The following is a 23,973-nucleotide window of genomic DNA, read 5'->3' as shown; positions in this document are numbered from 1 at the left end:
TTACAGATGAGCTGCCCTTTGTAAATCCTGTCTGCAGTTTGACTGAGCTGTTTAGAAGATCTTCTTTTGTCTTCCGTTCATGAGGTTTTCGATAATATTAGCAATACATGTGTAACCGTAATTCCCCTGTAGTTATCTGGGTTCTGTACATCTCCTTTCTTGTATACGGGGGTAATGGTTCCTATTATAGACTGTTTGTGATGTTTTTCTGTTGGAAGATAATCTTAATAATGTTCACAAGTCCTGATGTGAGCGCCGGGCCTCCTAGCTTGAAATCTTCAGGTGGAAAACCCATGAGATCAGGGGCATTTATGTTATTCATGTTGGATATGGCTGTACGTACTTCTTTATAGTCTGTGAGGGGTACTGGGTATTAAGATTATTTGTCAGCACAGAAAAAGGCTGCGATGTGTTGTTTTGTTTTTTCATAGTTGAATGGGTCGTAATTATTATCCTGATTTGGCGTTGCCATGTCTTCGAAGTGGCGAGAGCCCTGTAAGATTTCTTCAGAAGCGGTAAGTTTGGTTCTTCCTACAACAATTACATTGGTGGTATTTGAATTTGTGGATCTTTTTTTCCTTATTAGTTTGTGGCACATGGGATTAGGGTGTTGGTTGTTCGTGATGTCTTTTAAAGTTTGGCGTTGGGATTCAGATTTGTATACATGTACTCTCTGCGCTTTAGGTAACTTTTGTTTAGTCCCATTTCAGTTTTTAAGGGATGGTATTGCCTTATTGGGGATATTTCCATATCGAAAATTACTCCGTATTTATAGTTCATTTAGGTTGCACTAAAGTCTTTGTATCACACACTATCTACAAAATTGTTCAACAAAAGTTTATTTGCTTTTCTCCGCTCACAGAAACGCGTCCTTTCCCTTGAACAGCCGTTTACTTACCCGAGGTTGATGCTTTGATTTTTTTAATAACGTATCACATAATTGATCAAAGACGTTTACGGTTTATAAGTAGGTTTATAAAATGTTTTTATAAGCCGCTTATTTGCGAAAAATATTTTAATTTTTTAAGAACAACATGGGCAAGAGTTTCGTTTTTTCATTAATAAACTATTTATAGCAAATAACACATGCACATAGTAACAAATCTTAGCAACCAATCAGGACGGTCGATTATGAGACACAAGATACAGATTACAATAGGGAGCTAAGTCTAGCCGTATTTTGTCAAAAATTGCCGATTTAAAGGCAGTTTTTGTTGTTATGTCAAAAAATACACATTCATCTTCATATTGACATAAAAAACATTTATGTTTAAAAATCTGTCATTTCTAAAATTTAGATGAATTCATTAAGAGGACCGAGTCTATAAATACACATGCCACTGAATCTCATCATAGTTAAAATCATAACGTCCATATAAACACCAAGCTTTACGAGTATACAATGGAGAAAATGCATGGTGTAAGAAGTTTTTCGTTTTTTGTCCCCTCTAACATAAAGTCCTGCATTCGCGCCTAGTTAAGTTCCTTTGTGTGTCTCATATGAACCCCAATAGACTTTAGCACTTGTTGTATCGTCATCGATTTCTATGTTTGGTGGAATGTAGCCGTGTAATGTGCTTACTTAGACATCGATCTGGGTTTACTTCTAGAAATAGGTGCGATTTCCAGTAAATTGTTTGATAGTTTAAATAGTACATGATCGTCCGATAACAAGTCCACTTATCACCAACGTAAGATACTTTTTAGTTTTCAGCGTTCTAGTTTATTCTATAACTCTTATAATGAAACCCTGTATAATTTGATATTTCGTGCACACGTTAATTCATACCGCGACTGCCATCCTAAGTGTAACGCATTTCTACATATTTAGCCAACCCATATTTTGGAAGTTAAGAATCTTTTCTTTTAAAACTGGAATTATTTATATATTTTTTATACATTTCAATCATTTATCAGATATATATATACTTATCGATTATGTTTATATTGCTTTTGTTAAATGAAATTTTAGCATACTTTTTAAAAATATTGTGGTAACGAATAAGGGACCATACAGACTATACGGCCCAATTTCATTGACTTTACAGCCCAGATATTCGGAACATTCGGCCCGATTTGCGGAACATTCTGCCCTATTTGCGGACCATACTGCCCAGATGTTTGGACTATGCAGACCATGTCTGAAATAATATTCATTTGTTTTCAACTTCCTTCAATATTGTCTTATAAATTTAATAAAATATTTAAGTTGCTGTAATGACATTAATTACAAAAAAACTTTTTTAAATTTGAACATTTTGTGGACCATTAAGATCATTGTCTTAATCAATAAGTATTTCATGTTCATTCAAGTTTGTGAGAACATATTTAAAGGGACCGTCAATCACGAATGACGAAAAAAAGAGAAGTTCTAAAATACCGTATTTTTTTACAAATATTAGTTATATTGATTAAAATATCACAACTGGCATACATGTATTACATTAGTTGAAAAAGTTAATATTTTCAGTTTATTCGGTAATAAAAAATTTGCGATGTGAAATAGATAGTACATCGCGAAAATAGGTGACATAACGATATACACACTATAAATAACGCAAGTAGATTGATAATTTTATATATAAAATATATACAATTCACTAGATTGATAATTTTATATATAAAATATATACAATTCACTACGCATGCACAATGTGCATTCCTGGGTTAACCATGTAACGATGATGATCATTTATAGTTAACTGGTAGTTACCTGGTACACATACCCAGTAAAATTTATTACCGAATACACAATGTATATGAAAATATTAAAACTTAACAACTTTTTTTGAATATGGCAAGACCATGTCCATCCCTTATATTTATGTTGGCTTCAATAATAACATTTGTAGCGCTTTACCTGTCATTAATAATTAACAAGTCAATGATACGAGTGTTACACCCCTTTTGACGTTTAAAAATATACGTTTGACTACTAAACTTTAATAACATGTACTAAATTGGAATAAAAATGTGTTGTTTAAAGATACTGTATACTGATAAAACATTTATGGCTTGCATTTTATTTTCTTATTTTTTTTTTAAGAAACACTTGTAAAAAAATTGTAAAATATCTAAGTGATGTAAGAAATTTGTCACCATGCGGCATTTATTGATTAAAATAGGAATTAATATTCAATTTTATTAAAATAGATTTTATCCATGAAAGTTCATGTTTGCCAGATGCCTACTGCTTAAAATGAATAATTGATGACACAATTAAAATCAGTTTCAAATCTGAGAATATGAAAAAAAATTGAAATAATTGGACAGTAGCTTTTAACGTTTTTATATGTACCAGCGACTTGTTTACATGATGTGACGTCGATTGTGACGTAACTTTATAGACGTGACGTCGTTGCTTAGAAATTAATGAGAGAGGAAGTATTGGATATATTTATTGAAGATCATTAATAAATTGTAATAATAAAATCGGGTATTGAGAGTTTATTTATTCCCATAATCGGGGAAATAGGAATATACTGAAATTCCGATCATCGGGGAATCTCCAGAACATTTGGTAGCAGAGCGTGATTTATGGATTAATGCTGCAATCGACAATGGCGTCCACAAGAGCAAGTTCGGTTGATAATGAAGACGAAATAGCAGTTCTCAGACTTCGGCGAAAAAAGGTACTGTCAAAAGCGGAATTTTTATTGGCAAGAAGCAAGCTAATATCATTGTTGTATCTTCAGCATGAAGGTCAAGAATCGGGCATTCGGGTACGATATTCATGTGCAGAGATTGATGTGTTTGCGAAATTTTCGATGAGCATCATGAACGATTTAACAGACTTATATTTAAATACTAAAAATATAGAAAAGGGTAAGGAAATGTTATCAGAGATGGTCACATTTGAAAACGATTATTGTGCAGTAACTGATGCAGTCATGATGTACGGACAGAAAATGGCGAATAGACCATCGGAAAATGAACAGATGACTTCATTGGATAAGGTTAATGGACATATAGAAGGTAAAATTTATTCGTGCCATAGTTATTCAAACAAACTGGAACAAAACACAAGTCACAGCAAATATCGTGAAGCGGCATCGCACGGTTCAATAGATAATTCGGAACATTAAATTGAAAGCAAAATAAGCACGTCGGCGTTTTATTTAAGAACATTTAAAGATAACTATACTGTCGAACAAGATTTGCTGCATCAATTGAAGAAAGTAGAATTGCCAATTTTCACAGGGGACAAAGTACTTACCAGAGTTGGAAATCTACGTTTCTGGCGTGTATCGATATCGCCCCAGTCACCAAGGAATACAAATTACTTCAGTAAAAACAATACCTTTCGGGGGAAGCGCTTCAAGCAATAAGCAATTTAGGTCCTCGGCTAGAGCTTACGATGCTGCAAAAGAACGTCTTGAGAGAAAATATGGTGGCAGAAGAAGACAAGTGGTGAACCATATAGAACTTCTAGAAAACTTTCCTGGCGTTGAAATAGGAAATGCAGATGACTTGGAAAAGTTTGCTGATTTGCTAGAATTATCTATCATCAATCTGCAAGAAAACGGTCAGCATCAGAAACTTGGAAAAGGATTTCTATACAACACGTTGCAAAGAAAACTGCCAGAGGACATTTTGACGCGGTATCATCGCTTGATTTTTGAGACTCACAAAGAAGAGTTGACCTTTGCCTTAAGAACCTGGGTATTGCAGGAATCAGAGTTCCACACAATAGCGTACGAAATTGTTCATGGAATTTGTGGAAAATGTATGGTAGTCGATTCAGGGAACGGACAGTTGCAGGAAGAACCAAGTAGTTCCCAACATACATTCTTCATTTATGAATCGGACCATCAAGTTTAGCAGGCACTGCTGATATGCCCTGTGTAACCATCGTATTTGGAAGTGCGATACATTTATACAATTGCCATTTGCAAATTGTTGGCAAATTGCAAAGCGCTATAGACTTTGTTTTCGCTGCTTAGAGGACAAACACGTCGGCAAACAATGTCGAAGAAGTCTCAAGTGTTTGTTCGTGTCGTGTAACACGACTCATCATTGGCTTTTGCATAGTTCTACACCGCGATTAAACATTCATCAAAACAGTTTGACAAACATGTACCAAAATGTACCAAAGAGCAACAAAAATGTTTGCCTTGTGACAAATGAGTGTCATTCGACAATGAAAATATCTCCAAAAAAGTTTCAATCGCACAACCAAGTCAGGGAGGGGAATCATAGTGACTCCGATACCAAGCCATATCGTTTTTCTTTGGAAGAGAAACATTTTAAAAATCGATATGCATCGCTCAATAACAGATAGAGATCAATTAAGCAGTGAATTACATAATCGTTCCAGCACCGAAGGAAATAAAAAATATGCGGATGTACAGGAATCAAAATCCAGGTTGGAAGCAGCACTCTGACAAGACTGGTAACAAAAAATGCCTGTTAGCACTGGACAATTCATGTTTAAATTATCGAAATTGAGAAACATTTTAACGTTTGCGATTTATTATAATTGTTTCATAATATTTATCAAAATATACTGTATTTTGATGGAGGGGAAAAATGTACCAGCAACTTGTTTCCATGACGTGACGTTGATTGTGACGTTACTTTATAACGTGATGTCGTTGCTTAGGAATTAATGATTGAGGAAGTATTGGATGTATTTATTGAAGATCGTTAATAAATTGTAATACCAAAATCGGGTATTTAGAGTTTATTTTATTCCCATAATCGGGGAAATAGGAATATACTGAAATTCCCATCATCGGGGAATCTCCAGAACAATAATCATGAACACAAACGTTTCATTACCCGTTTTTTATTTTTAACAGATGCATAGTATCACACTAAGTATTTTTTGTATTAAAATGATTTTCATGACGTTAAAACATGACTTGTGGTCCATATGGTCTGCAAATCTGGGCTGTATGGTTTGTGTTCCAAATTGGGAATTAAATAAGCAAATTCACTGAAGGTATTGCACTAACAAGCTTGGATATAAAATATTTTGTTACTATTAAATTGTTTGTTTTCAAGCTTATTGGCATTACATTTGATAGCTGTTGTCTCTATATAGGTACACAGGAACTTGTGATAAAATTATTACTATCATCACGAAGGATGTCTGATTCTGGATCCAATGGCACTGGTGGTGGAGAGAGTCAGCAGCAGCAGCAGCAACAATCACCCCAGGGTCAGCAGTCAGTGATTGTAAGTATACTGTGAAACCAATATGAGGCGCAATCAGGGAAAACTGGGCTTAATGCATATGTGTTAAGTGTCATCCCAGATTAACATGGGATGACACTTTCCGCTTAATGAAATTATTCGTTCACACAATATATTTTCTTAACGAAAATCCAGTCTAGGCGGAAAGTGTGCAAACTGCATGAGGCTAATCTGGGATGTCTCTACTCACATGCATTAAGCCAGGGCTTTTTTCCTGTTTTTGTGCAAACTTTCTATAATTGTGAAAATTTTAGTTGCAAACTTCTTGAAATTGTGAAAATTTGAGTCGCAAATTTCCCAAAATTGTAAAAAACTGCCATTCTCACAGAACAAAAAAAGCCCTCTCTTCCCAGAGTGATGCCTGCTCAAATGCAAAGTCCAGTGTTCAACATAATAAAAATAATATGTTCATGTCCAAAGTCATATGTCAGACATAATGATAAAACCATTTATTAAAGATCCAACTTATATGCCCGATTTTATAAAATTTAGGCAATTCATGTTAATGAAATAAAATGGATCAAGAGACTGTCAGTATAATGATTTTGTTGATTAAGTTTGATAGGAAACTCTTAAAAAGTGAATTTGTTGCTATATGGTCCATCTGTTTGTCAATATTCTGAATCTACTACCATTTACTTTGCCTTATCAAATCCCTAACCATGAAAATCTTATTTATTTAGTTTTTATTTATTTCCATTTAGTAGAGACTTCCTTTAATAAAAAAATTCCATAAATGCGGACAGTAGTGTCCCTGATTAGCCTGTGCATACATCACAGGCTTATCAGGGGCGACACTCAACACACATGCATTAACCCATTCCCCCATAAGAAGCAAAGTAAAAATGGCTTTTTCAACCAGCATAAAACAAGAACAGCCTTCGAGTAACTCGCAGTCCAATCAGGCGTTTTAGCTCACCTGAGCACAACGTGCTCATGGTGAGCTTTTGTGATCGCCTTATGTCCGTCGTCCATCGTGCGCCGTCAACATTTGCCTTGTTAACTCTATAGAGGCCACATTGATTGTTCATGAAATTTGGTCAGAAGATTGGTCTCAATGATATCTTGGATGAGTTCAAAAAATGGTAACCTTTGCTTGAAAAAACATGGCTACAAAGGGGCGGGGCATTTTTCCTTATATGGCTATAGTAAAATCTTGTTAACACTCTAGAGGCCACATTTATTGTCCAATCTTCATGAAACTTGGTCAGAAGATTCATCCCAATAATATCATTGAAGAGTTCTTAAATGATGCCGGTTGGTTGAAAAACATGGCCGCCAGGGGGCGGGGCATTTTTCCATATATGGCGATAGTAAAACCTTGTTAACACTCTAGAGGCAACATTTATTTTCCGATCTTCATGAAACTCGGTCAAAAGATTCATCCCAATAATATCTTGGATGAGTTCACAAATGATGCCAGTTGGTTGAAAAACCTGGCAACCACGGGGGCGGGGCATTTTTCCTTATATGGCTATAGTAAAACCTTGTTAACACTCTAGAGGTCACATTTATTTTCCAATCATCATGAAACTTGGTCAGAAGATTTTTCCCAATGATATCTTGGATGAGTTTGAAAATGGTTTTGGTTGCTTTAAAAACATGGCCACCAGGGGCGGGGCATTTTTTCTTATGTGGCTATATAATGGCTTTAGTAAAACCTTGTTAACACTCTAGAGGCCACATATATTGTCCAATCTTCATGAAATTTGGTCAGAAGATTGGTCTCAATGATATCTTGGATGAGTTCGAAAATAATTATGTTTGCTTGAAAAACATGGCTTCCAAGGGGCGGGGCATTTTTCCTTATATGGCGATAGTAAAACCTTGTTAACACTCTAGAGGCCACATTTATTTTCCGATCTTCATGAAACTCAGTCAAAAGATTCATCCTAATAATATCTTGGACGAGTTCACAAATGATGCCAGTTGGTTGAAAAACCTGGCAACCACGGGGGCTGGGCATTTTTCCTAATAGTGAAGTACCTTACCTCTGTGACGGTTTGATGTTTTTCCATAGTCGTATTGGACCAAGAAAACTATCAGACAATAACCTACAAGCACACACAAGGCATTGTTGCTTGTCATCTTGGTCCAAGTTTCTCGTAAAATATGCAGAGCAACACTTTAATCCGTTTCCACTCTTAACGATTTATTTCATTAGCGAGAATTGTCTCCCTTCTGTTTACGTGTATTATAACTCAGTAGACTGATGTCAATATCCGTGCATTGAACTTGCAATATCATTTAGCACATATGTGTATGTTATTTGTGTATTAAGTGTTTTATCCTTTCGTTACACTTAGGTAATTTAAGTATTCAGCGTAATATCCATGTTGTGAAACTATGTGACGAAGTCAGCGTTCGATTCTCCGCCATTTTGTATCTATGGCCGTTTTTTGGCCGATTTAAGGCCGGTCTGAGGCCGTTTCTTGGCCGGTGGCCGATTTATGGCCGCGGCCAATTTTCGGCCAGTTTTTGATCACATTTCGGCCAGTTTTCGGCCACATTTAGGCCAAACTTCGAACGTTTTGTTGATTTTCTAGTCAGTCTTGATTTTTCTTGTGGGGGAGAAGCATTAACATCAGCTTGCTCCCGATAAGTGTAAATAACTAATCCATATTGTGAATTAATCCGAACAATTAGTAAAGAAAACACTTTTACGTGAACATATTTCCATTATTGTGACTTTTTGCAGAATATTTGTCAACTTATCACGGAACTTTAGAGTATTTATTCCTGACGAAGTATTTTAACTACATGTACATTTGAATACGTACAACTGTGTAAGCTTTGTATACGTCATCACTTGTGACGCGAATGCTGAGGTTATTCTAAACTATGTGCATTTTAACGGTGGTGGAATAAAATGAGTTACTTGGAGACATTGTTTATTTTGATATAAACTCATTGTTGCCTAACTTTAATACTCTACCAATATTTAGAGCTAGGCCCCAACAATAGTAAAACCTTGTTAACACTCTAGAGGTCACATTTATTTTCCGGTCATCATGAAACTTGGTCAGAAGATTTTTCCCAATGATATCTTGGATGAGTTTGAAAATGGTTTTGGTTGCTTTAAAAACATGGCCACCAGGGGCGGGGCATTTTTGCTTATATGGCTATATATGGCTTTAGTAAAACCTTGTTGACACTCTAGAGGCCACATATATTGTCCAATCTTCATGAAATTTGGTCAGAAGATTGGTCTCAATGATATCTTGGATGAGTTCGAAAATAATTATGTTTGCTTGAAAAACATGGCTTCCAAGGGGCGGGGCATTTTTCCTTATATGGCTATAGTAAAATCTTGTTAACACTCTAGAGGCCACATTTATTTTCCGATCTTCATGAAACTTGGTCAGAAGATTCATCCCGATAATATCTTGGAAGAGTTGAAAAATGATGCGGGTCGGTTGAAAAACATGGCTGCCAGGGGGCGGGGCATTTTTCTCTTTATGGCTATAGTAAAACCTTGTTAACACTCTAGAGGCCACAAATATTGTCCAATCTTCATGAAATTTGGTCAGAAGATTGGTCTCAATGATATCTTGGATGAGTTCGAAAAAAAATTATGTTTGCTTGAAAAACATGGCTTCCAAGGGGCGGGGCATTTTTCCTTATATGGCTTTAGTAAAATCTTGTTAACACTCTAGAGGCCACATTTATTTTCCGATCTTCATGAAAATTGGTCAGAAGATTCATCCCGATAATACCTTGGAAGAGTTGAAAAATGATGCGGGTCGGTTGAAAAACATGGCTGCCAGGGGGCGGGGCATTTTTCTCTTTATGGCTATAGTAAAACCTTGTTAACACTCTAGAGGCCACATTTATTTTCCGATCTTCATGAAACTTGGTCAGAAGATTTGTCCCAATAATATCTTGTTATATCAGGTGAGCGACTTTGGGCCTTTCAGGCCCTCTTGTTTCTGTTTGCTACTCATCAGTATGTAAGGGTTGTAAAAGAAGCCTTTACAATTTGTATCTAGTAAGAAAGGTCTTTAAATAAATTTAACTTTCTGAGGGACTACAAATGCCTCAACATATGTATCAAAGGGTTAACCCTTTCAGTGCTGGAAACGAATTTTAAAGGCCTTTGCAAACAGTTTGGATCCAGATGAGACGCCACAGAACATGGCGTGTCATCAGGATCCAAACTGTTTGCTATTCTGATAGTATTCTTTGAAAAAAAATCGAAGAAAATGCTAATTTTAGAAATTCAGCATACAACATTTTAGCAGACGACAAATTTCCCAGCATGCAAAGGGTTAAGCCCAGTTTTCTCAGAGCAAGACTCGTAATGAACTTCTGCACTTTTCAGAGGTACATGTTGAGCAACAAGGTGGAGGCCGCCCTGTGGCTTACCAGAGTGTTCACTGTACTGTGCACCGTGATGTTCATCCTGCCACTCTTTGGGTAGGTATCTATGGTAACCCTTTCCCGCTCGTTTTATGCTGTTTGCTGCTCATTGGTATCTTAGGATTTGAAATAAATTTTATTACAATTTGCATCTATTAAGAAAAGTCTTTAATTTAATTTGATTTTTTTATGTGACTACAAACATGTCAAAATGCGTATCTAAGAGGTAAAAGGTTAAAATATTGAAACCTTAGAAGAATATTTCTGTGCACCTGTCCGTCAGTAAGTTGGTCCGTCAAATGGTTGTTCAATAGATTTTTTGTTCGCAGGATATTTATCAAAGGCTTTAACCTACGAAGCTTCCATAATCTCCTTTAATATGCTGGCTACATGTACATGGGATAATAGGAAGACATCAATGGATTTTGTGGTCAAGATCAAGGTTACTGGGGTTTTTAAAAATGAAATGTGTTCTACACAATAACTTGGTATGCTAGTAACTAGAGAGAAATAGAAGAAGTCTATGAAGTCAGTCACAGACCATGGTCACAAGAGCTCATTACATGAACTGCAATTTAGAGGGCATTAAAGTTGTACAAGTATTTCTTGTTTATAATGAATTTAGGGCCTTAAAGTAGAAATTCCAAGCGTAAATTAAAATGATACACTTTTATTTTCTTCAGCAGTAACATATCTTCTATTTATTTACCTTAAATAGAATTGCCTTCTAAAGGTGTGATATATGTGTTTAAACCCTTTCCCGCTGAGAAGATTGATGAAATTGAGTATCAGGGTGCAGAATCAACGGGGTTTTCAGGGGTTTACACACGAGCTGGACAGAATGTAATCACACCGTAAGGAGCTTTATTTTTGCAAATATCCCAAGTTATTGAAATTCATTTGCGAAAATCTGTAGTGCATAAAAGACAGTTTTCTTGCAGTTTGTGCCAATATCTTAAGGTATAAGAATAAATCCTTGAATAAGTCTGAATTGGGTGACAAAATTTCATGTTGCATGAAGCATAACCATATAAATGAATGCAGTACACATAGAATTTTTTAATAAGAACACATGCTTATTAAATAAAGTAATTTTGATGTATTTCACATTGCCATAAGCAGCATAAAAATCTTTCTTTTATGCACTACATGTAGTCGAAATTCATAAGAAACAATGTTTTAAAAAGTGATTGGAAAAAAGCACCACCTACCGATTCCCACAAAGTCACGAGATCCTGCACCCTCTATATGCAATCAGCAAAAAAAGACCAGCACAGCCTGCAAGAAACTCGAAGGTTGTGCAGGTTTTATGCTGTTTGCTGCACATCAGTATATTAGGATTGGAAATGAAACCTTTAAGACTTGAATCTATTAAGAAAGGTCTCACATTTAATTTGATTTACTAAGGGACTACACATGTGTCAATGTGCGCAGCTGAGTGGTAAAGGATTAAATTGTATTGCAACACATGAAAGTGACTATTTTGTTTATACCTTTAAAGTGGAAATCCTTCGACCCATTTTGAGCGTGTGTTACTGAGCGCTGCGGCCACTAGTGCACTGAGGTTACATCAGCGGCTGCCCAACTTCCAGTTCAGCCGTGCCTTCATGAGTCTGCTGTTTGCAGAGGACAGCTGCCACTATCTGTTCTTCTGCATCATCTTCCTCAACAGTTACCCCATCACCAGTATCCTTTGCTGTAGAAATCATATTTGTCTATTCTGGTTACAACTCCCTTTGAACAAATGGTAATTGCTTTGTCTGTTGGTTGGTCTATCAATTTTCAGGTCAAGGGTCAATGTCACACGGGTTAGTAAAATTACATTAAATAGGTACAATAAAGATATTAAGTACCGAAACATCTATACAATTTTATCCCTTAAGAAGGCTTTCATATGTGATCAAACACCATCTAATAATTGGGCACTGTACACCATAATTATTGGATAAAGTATGGTTATACATGCCATACGTTCCAATTTCAGGGATGTTTGTCTCGCCATCCAGATATTGACAGCTTTGTCTTGATTGTATTGTACAATTATTGTTCTATAACTTTTCTATGAAATTCATGACTTTACCATTTCCCCCATAAGAAACAAAGTGAAAATGGCATAAAACCAGAACAGCCTGCGAGTAACTCACAGTCTAAGGGTTCGAAATGAAGCCTTTAAAACTTGAATTTAGTTAGAAAGGTATTTAATTAAATTTAATTTTCTTTGGGACTACAAATGGGTCAAAATACGTATCTAAGTTGTAATGGGTTAAGTGCTGTTTGGCCAAACCTTGCCGTCAGTTATCCTTACATCAACACTTCCTAGCCTGTCCAAGTGATGTTGTAGCTCATCCCTTATCAGTGCTATTATTGATTTTGTCACACCTTCAATCTGTGGTGCTGGTAAAGCCTCTGCAGCTTTTTGCTGTCAATAGATCAATGATTCTGAATGGCTTCTGAAAAAAGGTGCGGAATAAACAAACTAACATTTTTTATGTCATGTGTCTAATGTCATCTGAGGTTTATGAAAACACTCGGAAAGTAGTGTAAGAAATGATATACATGTATACAAATCCAGACAAAGACATTTTTATTGTTCACATGAATAAACTTTCGCTTGTTACTGATCTCAGGAAATGGTTTTCCATGTTGATTTCAATCTAAATTGAGCCTAGCTCTGTGAAAAGGGGGTTTAATGCATGTGCGTAAAATGTCGTCCCTGATTAGCCTGTGTAGTCTGCAGTAAGGCATGTTCCAATCAGATTCATTACCCATACATTTGTATTATGAACCTTCTGCTGGGTAAAATATGCTGAATGCATTTTCATAAGTTGTCGTCCTATATCAGCCTGTGCAGTCTGCACAGGCTAATCAGGGCCAACATGTTGCGCTTTTATTTGCATTTTTTTATACAAAGCCTCCTCTAAGCAAAAATCAAATTTCCAGGCCCCTGACTTTTTAAGCTTTTGCTCATATACTAATTTGATGTGACTATCTGACAGTGCCTAACTGATGTAACTTGCAGTGTGTTCAGGTTTTATGTTGTTTGCTGCCCAACAGTATCTAAGGGTTGGAAATGAAGCCTTTAAAACTTGAATGTAGTGAGGAAGGTCTTTAATTAAATATAACTTTCTAAGGGATTACAAATGCGTCAAAATACGTTTTTAAGTGGTAAAGGGTTAAATACGTATCTAAGTGGTAAAGGGTTAAATACGTATCTAAGTGGTAAAGGGTTAAAGACATATCTAAGTGGTAAAGGGTTAAAGACATATCTAAGTGGTAAAGGGTTAAAGACGTATCTAAGTGGTAAAGGGTTAAAGACATATCTAAGTGGTAAAGGGTTAAAGACGTATCTAAGTGGTAAAGGGTTAAATACGTATCTAAGTGGTAAATGGTTAAGTAAGCTCACACAAGAACAGTATTCTATAATTATTCATTTGTAACAAGCTTTGCAATAGTGCAATGCAAATTCATGCTATAAATTCTGTATACATATTGAGCCAAAATAACTAGCAGTTATGAAACAATTATTGTGAGGATGTTTTTGAAATTATCATTTACAGTTATTTCCCTTGACTACCTTCTCAGTGGTTCTTGTACCATTATTTCTATTTGCACTTCTACATGCGTGCAACTACACCAAGAATCTCCTGGATGTGAGTACACAGAAGGAAATATTAAAAAAATTGCAACTACATGATCATTTGGAAAACAAAGAACTTCTGTCTGAACATGTCTGAGGCATTCTGATTCACGTCAGCAATAATTTCCTGTAAGATGTAATGACTGAGGAAAATGTAATTGGCCTATCACAAGTCCGTTTCTGGAATTGTTGACAGTTTTTTTAAGTTTACCTGTGTTTAATGTTTCTACTTTACTGGTGATTAGTATTGGCTTATATTAGGAAATCACTGTCTGCAATCTATTACAAACAAGTGTATGTAAATGTTTGGTGAATGTCCTCTATAGAAACAGAAGTTTTATTTCATGGACAATTGAGTTGTGTTCTGAGAAAACTGGGCATAATGCATGTGCGTAAAGTGTCGTCCCAGATTAGCCTGTGCAGTCCGTACAGGCTGATCAGGGATAACTCTTTCCGCTTTTATGACATTTTTCGTTTAAATGAAGTCTTTTCTTAGCAAAAATCCTATTTAGGCGCAAAGAGTTATCCCTGATTAGCCTGCGCAGACTGAACATGCTAATCTGGGACGACACTTGACCTACATGCATTATGCCCAGTTTTCTCGGAACAAGGCTCAATTAATGTTTTGAGCTTTGCCCTGGGAAATAAGGGTTCAATATGTATGCAGAAAGTGTTTTCGCAGGTCAGCCGGTGCATTCTGCACAATTCTTTCTGCCTAAACTAGATTTTCACTTTAAGAGACTTCCATTAAACAGAAAGTACTTTCGCGGAAAGAGTTGTCCCTGATTAGCCTGTGTAGACTGCATAGGCTAATCTGGGCCAATACTTAATGCACATGCATTCAGCCCTGTTTTCAGGGGTTTGCTTTATCCTCCTTTTAGCTGATTTCCTTCCTTTTACTGTAAAACTAATTATACAAATATTAATTCATTTTGCTGGATCTATTTAGAAATAAAGAGTGAAATAATAATAATATAATAAAGAAATAAATGACCTCTGTAAAGGGGGGGGGGCATTTTCACTCTACAGAGGTGTTTCTTAAATCCCACCTGATTTAGTATAAAGACTATATTGTGTATGACAGGTGCTTGGTCCAACTTCGATGATGTTCATGAGGAACCTGATTGCTAAACTGCAACTCCAACAGACCAACATTCTACGCTTCATTGCTTGCTCGGAAATCTTCTTAATGCCCGCTCTCATCTTTATGACGTTTAGGCAAGTACCTGTAGTAATAGTTCACAAAGTTTTGGTGAAAGGAACTGTACTTATTGCATTATAACCAACAATTATAAGCAAACAGCGCAGACCCTGAAGAGACGCCGGCTCATGCGGCGTCTCATCTGGGTCAACGCTGTTTGCCAAGGCCTTTTTTCCAGACGCTAGGCATTAATGGGTTAATATATGGGTAAAGCTTTCCAGAATTAACATTACAAAGATCCAAATGCATTATATTAAAAAACCATTACAATGAAATTATTAGTGTTTGTAATGGAATGATGTATAATAGATCAAATACTGTTGAAATGAAGTATCAATATTGTTATGATGTAACTCTAGAAACATATTTACAAACAAGTCTTTAAGTGTGAAAACATGAAACAATTTAAGCATGTATGATATGCTAAATTCAAACGTGTCATATATGGCAATTGAGAATTCAAAACATTTAATGTATGGTAATTGTTTATTCAAACACATAATATATACTTCTTACGTATTCAAAGATGTAAAATATGGTTATTGAGTATTCAAACATGTTATGTATGTTTATTGAGTTTTCAGCAAAAACACTTTACGAAAACCATAGGCTAATAGAGGAGACCAACAAATTTGAGTTTATCAAATATTTTAAACTGACATCAAAGCAAATTAATATGGCTCAACTTTATTTTTTACTTTTTAAAACTGCTGTATATACTTGTTCTAAGTAAATCCCAATGTTCAACCAGTTTGACAGCTCAAGTGTGTGTCACATGTGACAACTTTGCTTTCATTGAAATGGCCTCATTACATGATAAATTTAAAAGAGCTATAGGTCGTGTAAAAAATGCATGTAGTTCGCATTGTGGGTGCTAAGAATAACATTAGTAACTTTAACCCTTTGCATGCTGGGAAATTTTTCGTCTGCTAAAATGTCGTCTGTTGAATTTCTAAAATTAGCATTTTCTTCGATTTTTTTTTCAAAGAATACTATCAGAATAGCAAACAGTTTGGATCCAGATGAGACGCCACGTTCTGTGGCGTCTCATCTGGATCCAAACTGTTTGCAGAGGCCTTCAAAATTCGGTTCCCGCACTGAAAGAGTTAAGGTAAGCCATGGAATGGTAATTCATAGTTGAGACAACAACATTAAAAAAACACATGTGTGTAAAGTGAACACTAATTATAATTATAATTCAGATTTGGTTCTTTATTTCTATAGTCCACACTGCAAGCATAGTTTATTTATTTAAACTAACTATAGATATATTATTCCAATATATTGTGGAATTTTGCTACAAGAGAACATGAAAATCAACTGAAAATTAACATGTATATATATATACATAAGATTTAATGATTCCCACAAATTACATTGCGGTTTGGCAAGTTTTAAAAGGTTGTTGAATGGAACGTCTGATACTTTTCTGGATTTTTCTCATAGTCACATAACTTATTATGTAATGTGAATGCACTAACAACACTGTTGGGACTGTTGCCTGGTTGCATTAAGACAGTTTTCAGTTTCCAAGAAGCAGAGAAGTGGCAAAATGAAGGAAACAGTTTGGTTATGGTGATGAATGACTAACAATAATGCTTGTATAATGTTCACGTTGTTCAGCTGGTGACTAGAATTGTTGTCGTGAGTAAACATTTAGCACATTGGCCAAGGAACGTCAGGTGATGGCTGAAAACTATTACTAACAGCACCAACAAAAGGATCAAAACAAAAAAAAACAATTACAAAAGGCATGGCTACAAAGGTTTTGCCTGATCATTGAAAGAAGACGTGGGCACATTGTTGTATTTGAAAAGAAAAGGCAAACATATGGGCTGTGCTCTGTGAAAAAGGGGTTTAATGCATGTGCGTAAACTGTCGTACCAGATTAGCCTGTGCAGTCCACTTTTATGATATTTTCTGTTTAAAGAAAATATCTTCTTGGCAAAACTTCAGTTTAGGTGGAAAGAGTCATCCCTGATTAGCCTGTGCAGACTGCACAGGCTGAACTGAAACAACACTTTACGCACATGCTTTAAACCCCCTTTTCACAGAGCACTGCTCATATTATTTCATTAAAAACATCAAAAATGTAGAAAAAGCATTGAAGCATAATACATAAATAGGTAAGGAGATGGCTAAAAATGGATTTTAGAAGTGGGAACTTAAAAAATCTCATTATCTAAAACCATAAGGCTCAGAGGTTTTATATTTAAGCATGAAAACTTGTATTGTGGTACTCTACCAAGTTTATCAAATTGGGTAAAATTGCGCCATTGGGTAAAAAATCCCACCCTGAGGGTCATATGTTGTTGTTATGTTTATTATAATATAGTTAACTTTTGTTTAAATCTCCCAAATGCTAAAGCTGTATGACAATCTAGATATATTTGATCTTTAGGATCATGTAGTAGTCCTACACAAAGTTTCATGAAATTATACCCCAGAGGTAATCAGAGGTATTTATAGGCCCTCTAGATAAATCTTCCCCAGAGGTTTGGTTTATTGCATCATGTAATGCCAAAATGGGAGGCATTGAAGCATTGCACTTTTCGGTCAGCCTGTTCGTCCATCTATATGTACTCATGTAGATATGTATGTATGTCAGCCTGTACGTCCATCTTTATGTAGATATGTATGTATGTCAGCCTGTACATCCATCTATATGTAGATGTCTCAGATCTTATGTTTGAATTGGAAAGGTTTTTAATTTGTTGTGTAACATGGTTGTCCTGTATCAAATTTTTTATGTTCATGACTTATTAAAATGCTTTCTCTGGGTGAAGCCAGTACATGGTGTATCTGGGAGAAGAGGTGAGATCTAAGGAACGCTGTCACAGTGGGGATCAAACACATGACCTCCCAGTTGCTAAGGGGACATCATATCCACTATGCAACAACGACCACAACCTAGGCATTTTTTTAGTAGCATCATATAAATATTAAACCCCATAGATATCTCTTGCACAATTTTCATCAGCGGTGTCTAAGATTGTTCAGAAAAGCAATGTTTATATTGAGGAATAAATGCACATTCAATGATACCTTTTGACTAAGTTGCAAAAAAATAAATATTATCTTACCAGTCATTGTGATTTAAAAAACAAATCTTTTTCTGTTAAGCAAGATTCAAATAAAATTAATCATACTGTTCATCATAAATGGAAATGTAATTGCAAATGTTTCGTGCTGGAAAGAATTTGTCATCTGCAATGTTTGTTCATAATATGTCCCTGAGAAAAACTGTCAAGCCTCTTGGTGGTCATGATTTGTGTTGATACAAAACCAGGAAATAGCTTTTTAAGATGCAGCGACATGAAATGAACATTTGTTAACATTTTCATTAAGATTGGAATAGAACTTAATAAAAATATGTAAACTATAAAAACTCAAATGCAAATTCTTTTTGTGAGATCCTGTAAATTATATTTTTTTGCTTAAGCAGCAATTGTGTGCAGACACTGTTAAATAATTTTAACAGAAGATCAACTAATAAACATTCGTGTGAAATTATTTAATGAATCTATCCATAGTCTTCGATTACAAAGAGGTTTTAGAGTTATCTCTATTTTTAGCTAAGGAAGGTATATTGTGTAATGAAATGGATGTGCACATTTTTGGTAGAGGACCCTCAAGGAACACTTTAAATTTGCGGGAAGATTGGCAAATAAAATTATAAAATTAGCAAGATTTCAAAATGTCTAGCCAATTTTTAATCAACTGTATCTGTCCGGTTTTTGTTATCTATAAGCCAACATTTTTCATGGAAAAATCCGGAAACAATGAAGTTTTAATGAACAAAAATGAACAAACTCCAAAGCACAACACTTTCTGGTTTTATATTTTATTGGGTATGAATGAGAATGTAAGCCCTGTAGGTTTTGATTTTTAGCCGGATTTTTTTCGAAAAAATCTCGGCTTATAGATTGATGTTGTCGGGCGGGCGGGGGGGGGCGGGCGGGCGGGCGGGGTGGCGGCGTGCTCGAAAATGTTAAAGTTCTTATTTCATGGTATAACTTTGGTATGCTTGGACCTAGAGTCTTCAAACTTGACATGAAGGTTGGCCAGGATTAACAGATGACCACTGGTCATTTCAAGGTCATTCATTTGAAGGTCAAGGTCACTGTGACCTTCAATATAAAAAATGTTAAAGTTGTTATAACTTTGGTATGCTTGGACCTAGAGTCTTGAAACTTGACATGAAGGTTGGCCATAACTAGTTAGTAACCACTGGTCATTTCAAGGTCATTCATTTGAAGGTCAAGGTCACTGTGACCTTGAATGTAAAAATGTTAAAGTTCTTATTTCATGGTATAACTTTGGTATGCTTGGACCTAGAGTCTTCAAACTTGACATGAAGGTTGGCCAGGATTAACAGATGACCACTGGTCATTTCAAGGTCATTCATTTGAAGGTGAAGGTCACTGTGACCTTCAATATAAAAATGTTAAAGTTGTTATAACTTTGGTATGCTTGGACCTAGAGTCTTGAAACTTGACATGAAGGTTGGCCAGAACTAGTAAGTAACCACTGGACATTTCAAGGTCATTCATTTGAAGGTCAAGGTCACTGTGACCTTGAATGTAAAAATGTTAAAGTTGTTATAACTTTGGTATGCTTGGACCTAGAGTCTTGAAACTTGACATGAAGGTTGGCCAGAACTAGTAAGTAACCACTGGACATTTCAAGGTCATTCATTTGAAGGTCAAGGTCACTGTGACCTTGAATGTAAAAATGTTAAAGTTCTTATTTCATGTTATAACTTTGGTATGCTTGTACCTAGAGTCTTCAAACTTGAAATAAAGATTGGCCAGTACTAGAAGATGACCACTGGTCATTTCAATGTCATTCATTTGAAGGTCAAGGTCACTGTGACCTTAAATGTTAAAATTGTTATAACTTTGGTATGCTTGGACATAGAGTCTTCAAACTTGACATGAAGGTTTGCAAGCACACTTAGATGACCACTGGTCATTTCAAGGTCATTCATTCTAAGGTCAAGGTCACTGTGACCTTGAATGTAAAAATGTTAAAGTTCTTATAACTTTGGTAGGTAAAAATGTTAAAGTTCTTATTCCATGTTATAACTTTGGTATGCTTGTACCTAGAGTCTTCAAACTTGACATAAAGGTTGGCCAGTACTAGAAGATCACCACTGCTCATTTCAATGTCATTCATTTGAAGGTCAAGGTCACTGTGACCTTCAATGTTAAAATGTTAAAATTGTTATAACTTTGGTATGCTTGGACCTAGAATCTCAAACTTGACGTAAAGGTTTGCAAGCACACTTAGATGACCACTGGTCATTTCAAGGTCATTCATTTGAAGGTCGAGGTCACTGTGACCTTGGATGTAAATATGTTAAAGTTGTTAATACTTTGGTATGCTTAGACCTAGAGTCTTCAAACTTGATATGAAGGTTGGCCAGAACTAGTAGATGACCACTGGTCATTTTAAGGTCAAGGTCACCGTGACCTTGAATGTAAAAATGTTAAAAAATAAAAAAATTGAGATCAAACTTTCCTAATTGTCAATTCAAGTTCATATTTGTGACCTTAAATGTTATTGTTGTTCATGTATATGCATGCATTCAAAACATAACACAAGGTTTGCTCATGCCTTGAAAAGTACTTACATTTCATTTTGACCTTTGAACAATATTTCAGTAATTTAAGTATTGCATTGACAAAAACACGAAAGGTACTTTCCTGTCATTTAAATCAAAAATCCGGCTTCAATGCGGTCATCTCCGACCGCGGAACTCTTGTTATTTCATTGTTTCTGTTTTTCAGTGGAAGAGCTACCATATTCCATCCATTTGTATACTACAGATTTCTCTCCCTTCGATATGCATCACGGAGAAACCCATACTGCAGGTAACATTTTCTGTGTAAACTTGTTCAGAAATGTACTGATAAAACAGTCTCTTTTGTAAAGAACACTTAACCTTCATTAAGTTTAGGTTAAATTCATATTCAAGTGAAGTTACATGTTTTTGCACTAACTTGATTACCAAAGTGAAATACTGTGATAGTGTAACTCAGTCAAGACAGGCCTTTCCTAGTAAGCTAGTTTTCCCAGGTTTAACTTTTAGCCATTATCTGGCTGCACTAGCTTCTCTTACTGTGCAAACTATTTTTTTTATTTATGGCATTTAAAATACACATACTGTATAGGAAATCATATGAGCCACGCTCTGTGAAAAGGGGGTTTAATGCATGTGTGTAAAGTGTCGTCCCAGATAAGCATGCATTAAACTTTAACCCCCTTTTCACATGGCCCATAAAGAATTTCCATTTTCAACCTGAAACATATATATTGTCACCAGCAATGGAAACACGTGAACGTTTTGCTATACTGTATATTTCAGGACACTATTCTATGAACTGAGAATGACCGTTGAGTTTGTGTGCAATAAACCTCAGTGCCCGCAGTTTGTACGTAACATCTGCCTAAAGGCTATAGGCTTCATCTCCCGACTAGCTCCACAAGTGGCCGCCCAGTAAACTGTGAAGTGGTAGGGTTGCCATGGTAACCACAGTCAGCAAGTCTTGATGTTGTTATCCTCATCGTCAACTTGAGATGGGAGGCGGAAATTATGACAGAAAAATAGTAGAGAAAGCATCTTATGAAAACTTAAGTAATTATATTCTGAGTTCAGCTCTGAAGATTAATATGGCTTAGTGTTGGTATAATTTGATTGAAGATCAATCTGTAACTTGTACAGATACTAAAAATTTAATGTTTTAGTATTTATAATGATTGTAAAAGTCTTGAAAAGTTTTTTAATTGTTGTGACCATTTCCTTGTCTGAAGTACCCGAAGTCATCATTACAGAGATGTTGAACAAAAGATTTAATGAACTGGATCAGATTATTATGTGTTGGGTTTGGGGAAAACTGTGTTAAAATTGCCTTCATTGCCTTCCCTTATTAGCTTGTGTAGTCTGTACAGGCTAAACAGGGACAACAATATCACCCTATAGTGTTTTTGTCCCCAACCGGTGAATCCGGAGGGGACTTATTATGGTTTGCACTCCGTCTGTCAGTCAGTCAGTCTGTCTGTCACACTTTTCTGGATGCTGCCATAACTTTAAAAGTTCTTCATATTTTTTCATGAAACTTGAAACATGGATTGATGGCAATATGGAGATTATGCACGTAATTTCATTTTGTTCCTACGTCAAGAATTCTGGTTGCTATGGCAACAAATAAAATAAAAATCTGACAATGGTGGAGTTTCACCGGTAGGGGACAATATTGCTTGGCAATCTCTTGTTTTTTTTTATTTAGAACATACTTCTTTTAATAAAATAATTCCATAAAAAGGGAAAGTGTTGTTCCAGATTAGCCTGTGTAGACTGGGACAACACTTTTTACACACATCGATAAGCCCAGTTTTCCCAGAATGCAAAATGTTTTGCTAAATAAATACTCGACTCTCTAAGATCATTCAAGACCAATAGTCAGGATTCAACAGAATCTAACTGTTCTACTTATATCTGGATGTTATGGTGTACAGTCCAACCTGACTTAATGGTCAGTCTGGATTCCCCCCACCCTCCCCCAATGAAAATCCTTCTATATTACATCTGAGAATAATAGTCACCTGTCTACAACAGCCACTATATTTCACTCCCAAAGTCATATTTTACCTGAGAATAGCAGGCACTAGTCAGGCATTTCGTGGTGCATAAATTACACATTTAAAACTGTACTGTTGTTTTTTCTTACCACTGATGTCCTTCCGTATATTGGGCGTCTATTTTGTGGCTAAAGAATGTGATTGTTGTAGCTGCTGTAAGGAATGCAGCCCACTGTGAGAAAACATATAATAATCCTTAGTTTACATTACTCTGTGTGCAAACGACTGGGTGGGGTAACATCCTACCATACTACCAAGTGACCAACCATCTAAAAAGAGGACATTGGGAACAACGGTCACCTGTCTACAGCGGCCACTTTGGCCATTTCCATGGACTGACCACTGCTCTCAGGTTGGACTGTATATTTAAGGGTTTGTTTTCTTGTTTGTATTCCAGTAGAAAATAAAATTAAAGACCTTTCTTAACAGATTCAACTTTTAAAGGCTTCATTTTCAAATACGATACTGATGAGCAGAAAACAGCATAAAACTCGCAGGCTGATCTAGTTTCTGCTTGTTGCATCAAGCTATTTTCACTTTGCTCTTGAGTGGGATAGGGTTAAAAAATATTGTTGTGTTTATTAAGAGAATGTGGATCTTAATAAATTTAGTAAAAGTAGCAGCGATTGTTTTTTATATAGATGTCATTTCTGGTGTAATTTTTTTATAAATTGATTTTATTCCTGTTTGATATGCATAGACAAGCCACAGTTTATTTGAGTCTTATTTATTCAAGATGTTTATATGTTGTATTCTCTTTATGTTTATTTGTCACATATTGTTTAGATAGTCTGGCCCAGCAACCTTCTTGCATTCTGCAGATGAAAGCTACATAATGATAATGAGTACATGCTCACTTAATCCAGATTTAATTGTGGAAAATTAAATGTTCAAAGAATTCAACATGAAGTTAAACACAATTGTGGAAAAATGT

At 35.7% G+C, this 23,973-nt stretch overlaps 3 protein-coding genes across 13 annotated transcripts in view; 2 read left to right on the top strand and 1 right to left on the bottom strand.

Annotated features, from left to right (window-relative positions):
- LOC127879510 (protein SDA1 homolog) overlaps window positions 1-23,973 on the top strand; it is a 317,665-nt gene that overhangs the window by 205,762 nt on the left and 87,930 nt on the right. The gene's annotated exons all lie outside the window — the stretch shown is intronic.
- LOC127879511 (thyrotroph embryonic factor-like) overlaps window positions 1-23,973 on the bottom strand; it is a 292,222-nt gene that overhangs the window by 232,627 nt on the left and 35,622 nt on the right. The window lies entirely within an intron of this gene.
- LOC127879512 (transmembrane protein 33-like) lies at window positions 1,557-22,336 on the top strand. 3 transcript variants are annotated; one of them, XM_052426401.1, is made up of 8 exons: window positions 1,557-1,691; window positions 6,047-6,180; window positions 10,520-10,614; window positions 12,059-12,243; window positions 14,140-14,207; window positions 15,279-15,412; window positions 21,188-21,271; window positions 21,766-22,336. In XM_052426401.1, exons 2-8 carry the CDS (start codon window positions 6,091-6,093, stop codon window positions 21,899-21,901), a joined length of 792 nt encoding a protein of 263 aa, XP_052282361.1. In that variant the 5' UTR covers window positions 1,557-1,691; window positions 6,047-6,090; the 3' UTR covers window positions 21,902-22,336. The 3 variants fall into 3 exon arrangements, with proteins under 3 accessions (XP_052282361.1, XP_052282362.1, XP_052282363.1); XM_052426402.1 differs by having other exon boundaries at window positions 1,565-1,616; XM_052426403.1 differs by having other exon boundaries at window positions 1,573-1,691; window positions 6,090-6,180.

The sequence above is a fragment of the Dreissena polymorpha genome, chromosome 4 (assembly GCF_020536995.1).
Source record: "Dreissena polymorpha isolate Duluth1 chromosome 4, UMN_Dpol_1.0, whole genome shotgun sequence".
Lineage (NCBI taxonomy): Eukaryota > Metazoa > Mollusca > Bivalvia > Myida > Dreissenidae > Dreissena > Dreissena polymorpha.
The sequence above is the reverse complement of the archived record's forward strand: the minus strand, read 5'-3'. Positions and strand labels throughout refer to the sequence as shown.

Excerpts from the sequence above, each read along its gene's own strand:
- LOC127879512 (XM_052426401.1), top strand. The coding sequence starts at position 6,091 with ATGTCTGATTCTGGATCCAATGGCACTGGTGGTGGAGAGAGTCAGCAG. Across the intron at positions 6,181-10,519 it reads AGGGTCAGCAGTCAGTGATT|AGGTACATGTTGAGCAACAA; the intron begins GTAAGTATACTG and ends TGCACTTTTCAG. Across the intron at positions 14,208-15,278 it reads ACACCAAGAATCTCCTGGAT|GTGCTTGGTCCAACTTCGAT; the intron begins GTGAGTACACAG and ends TGTGTATGACAG.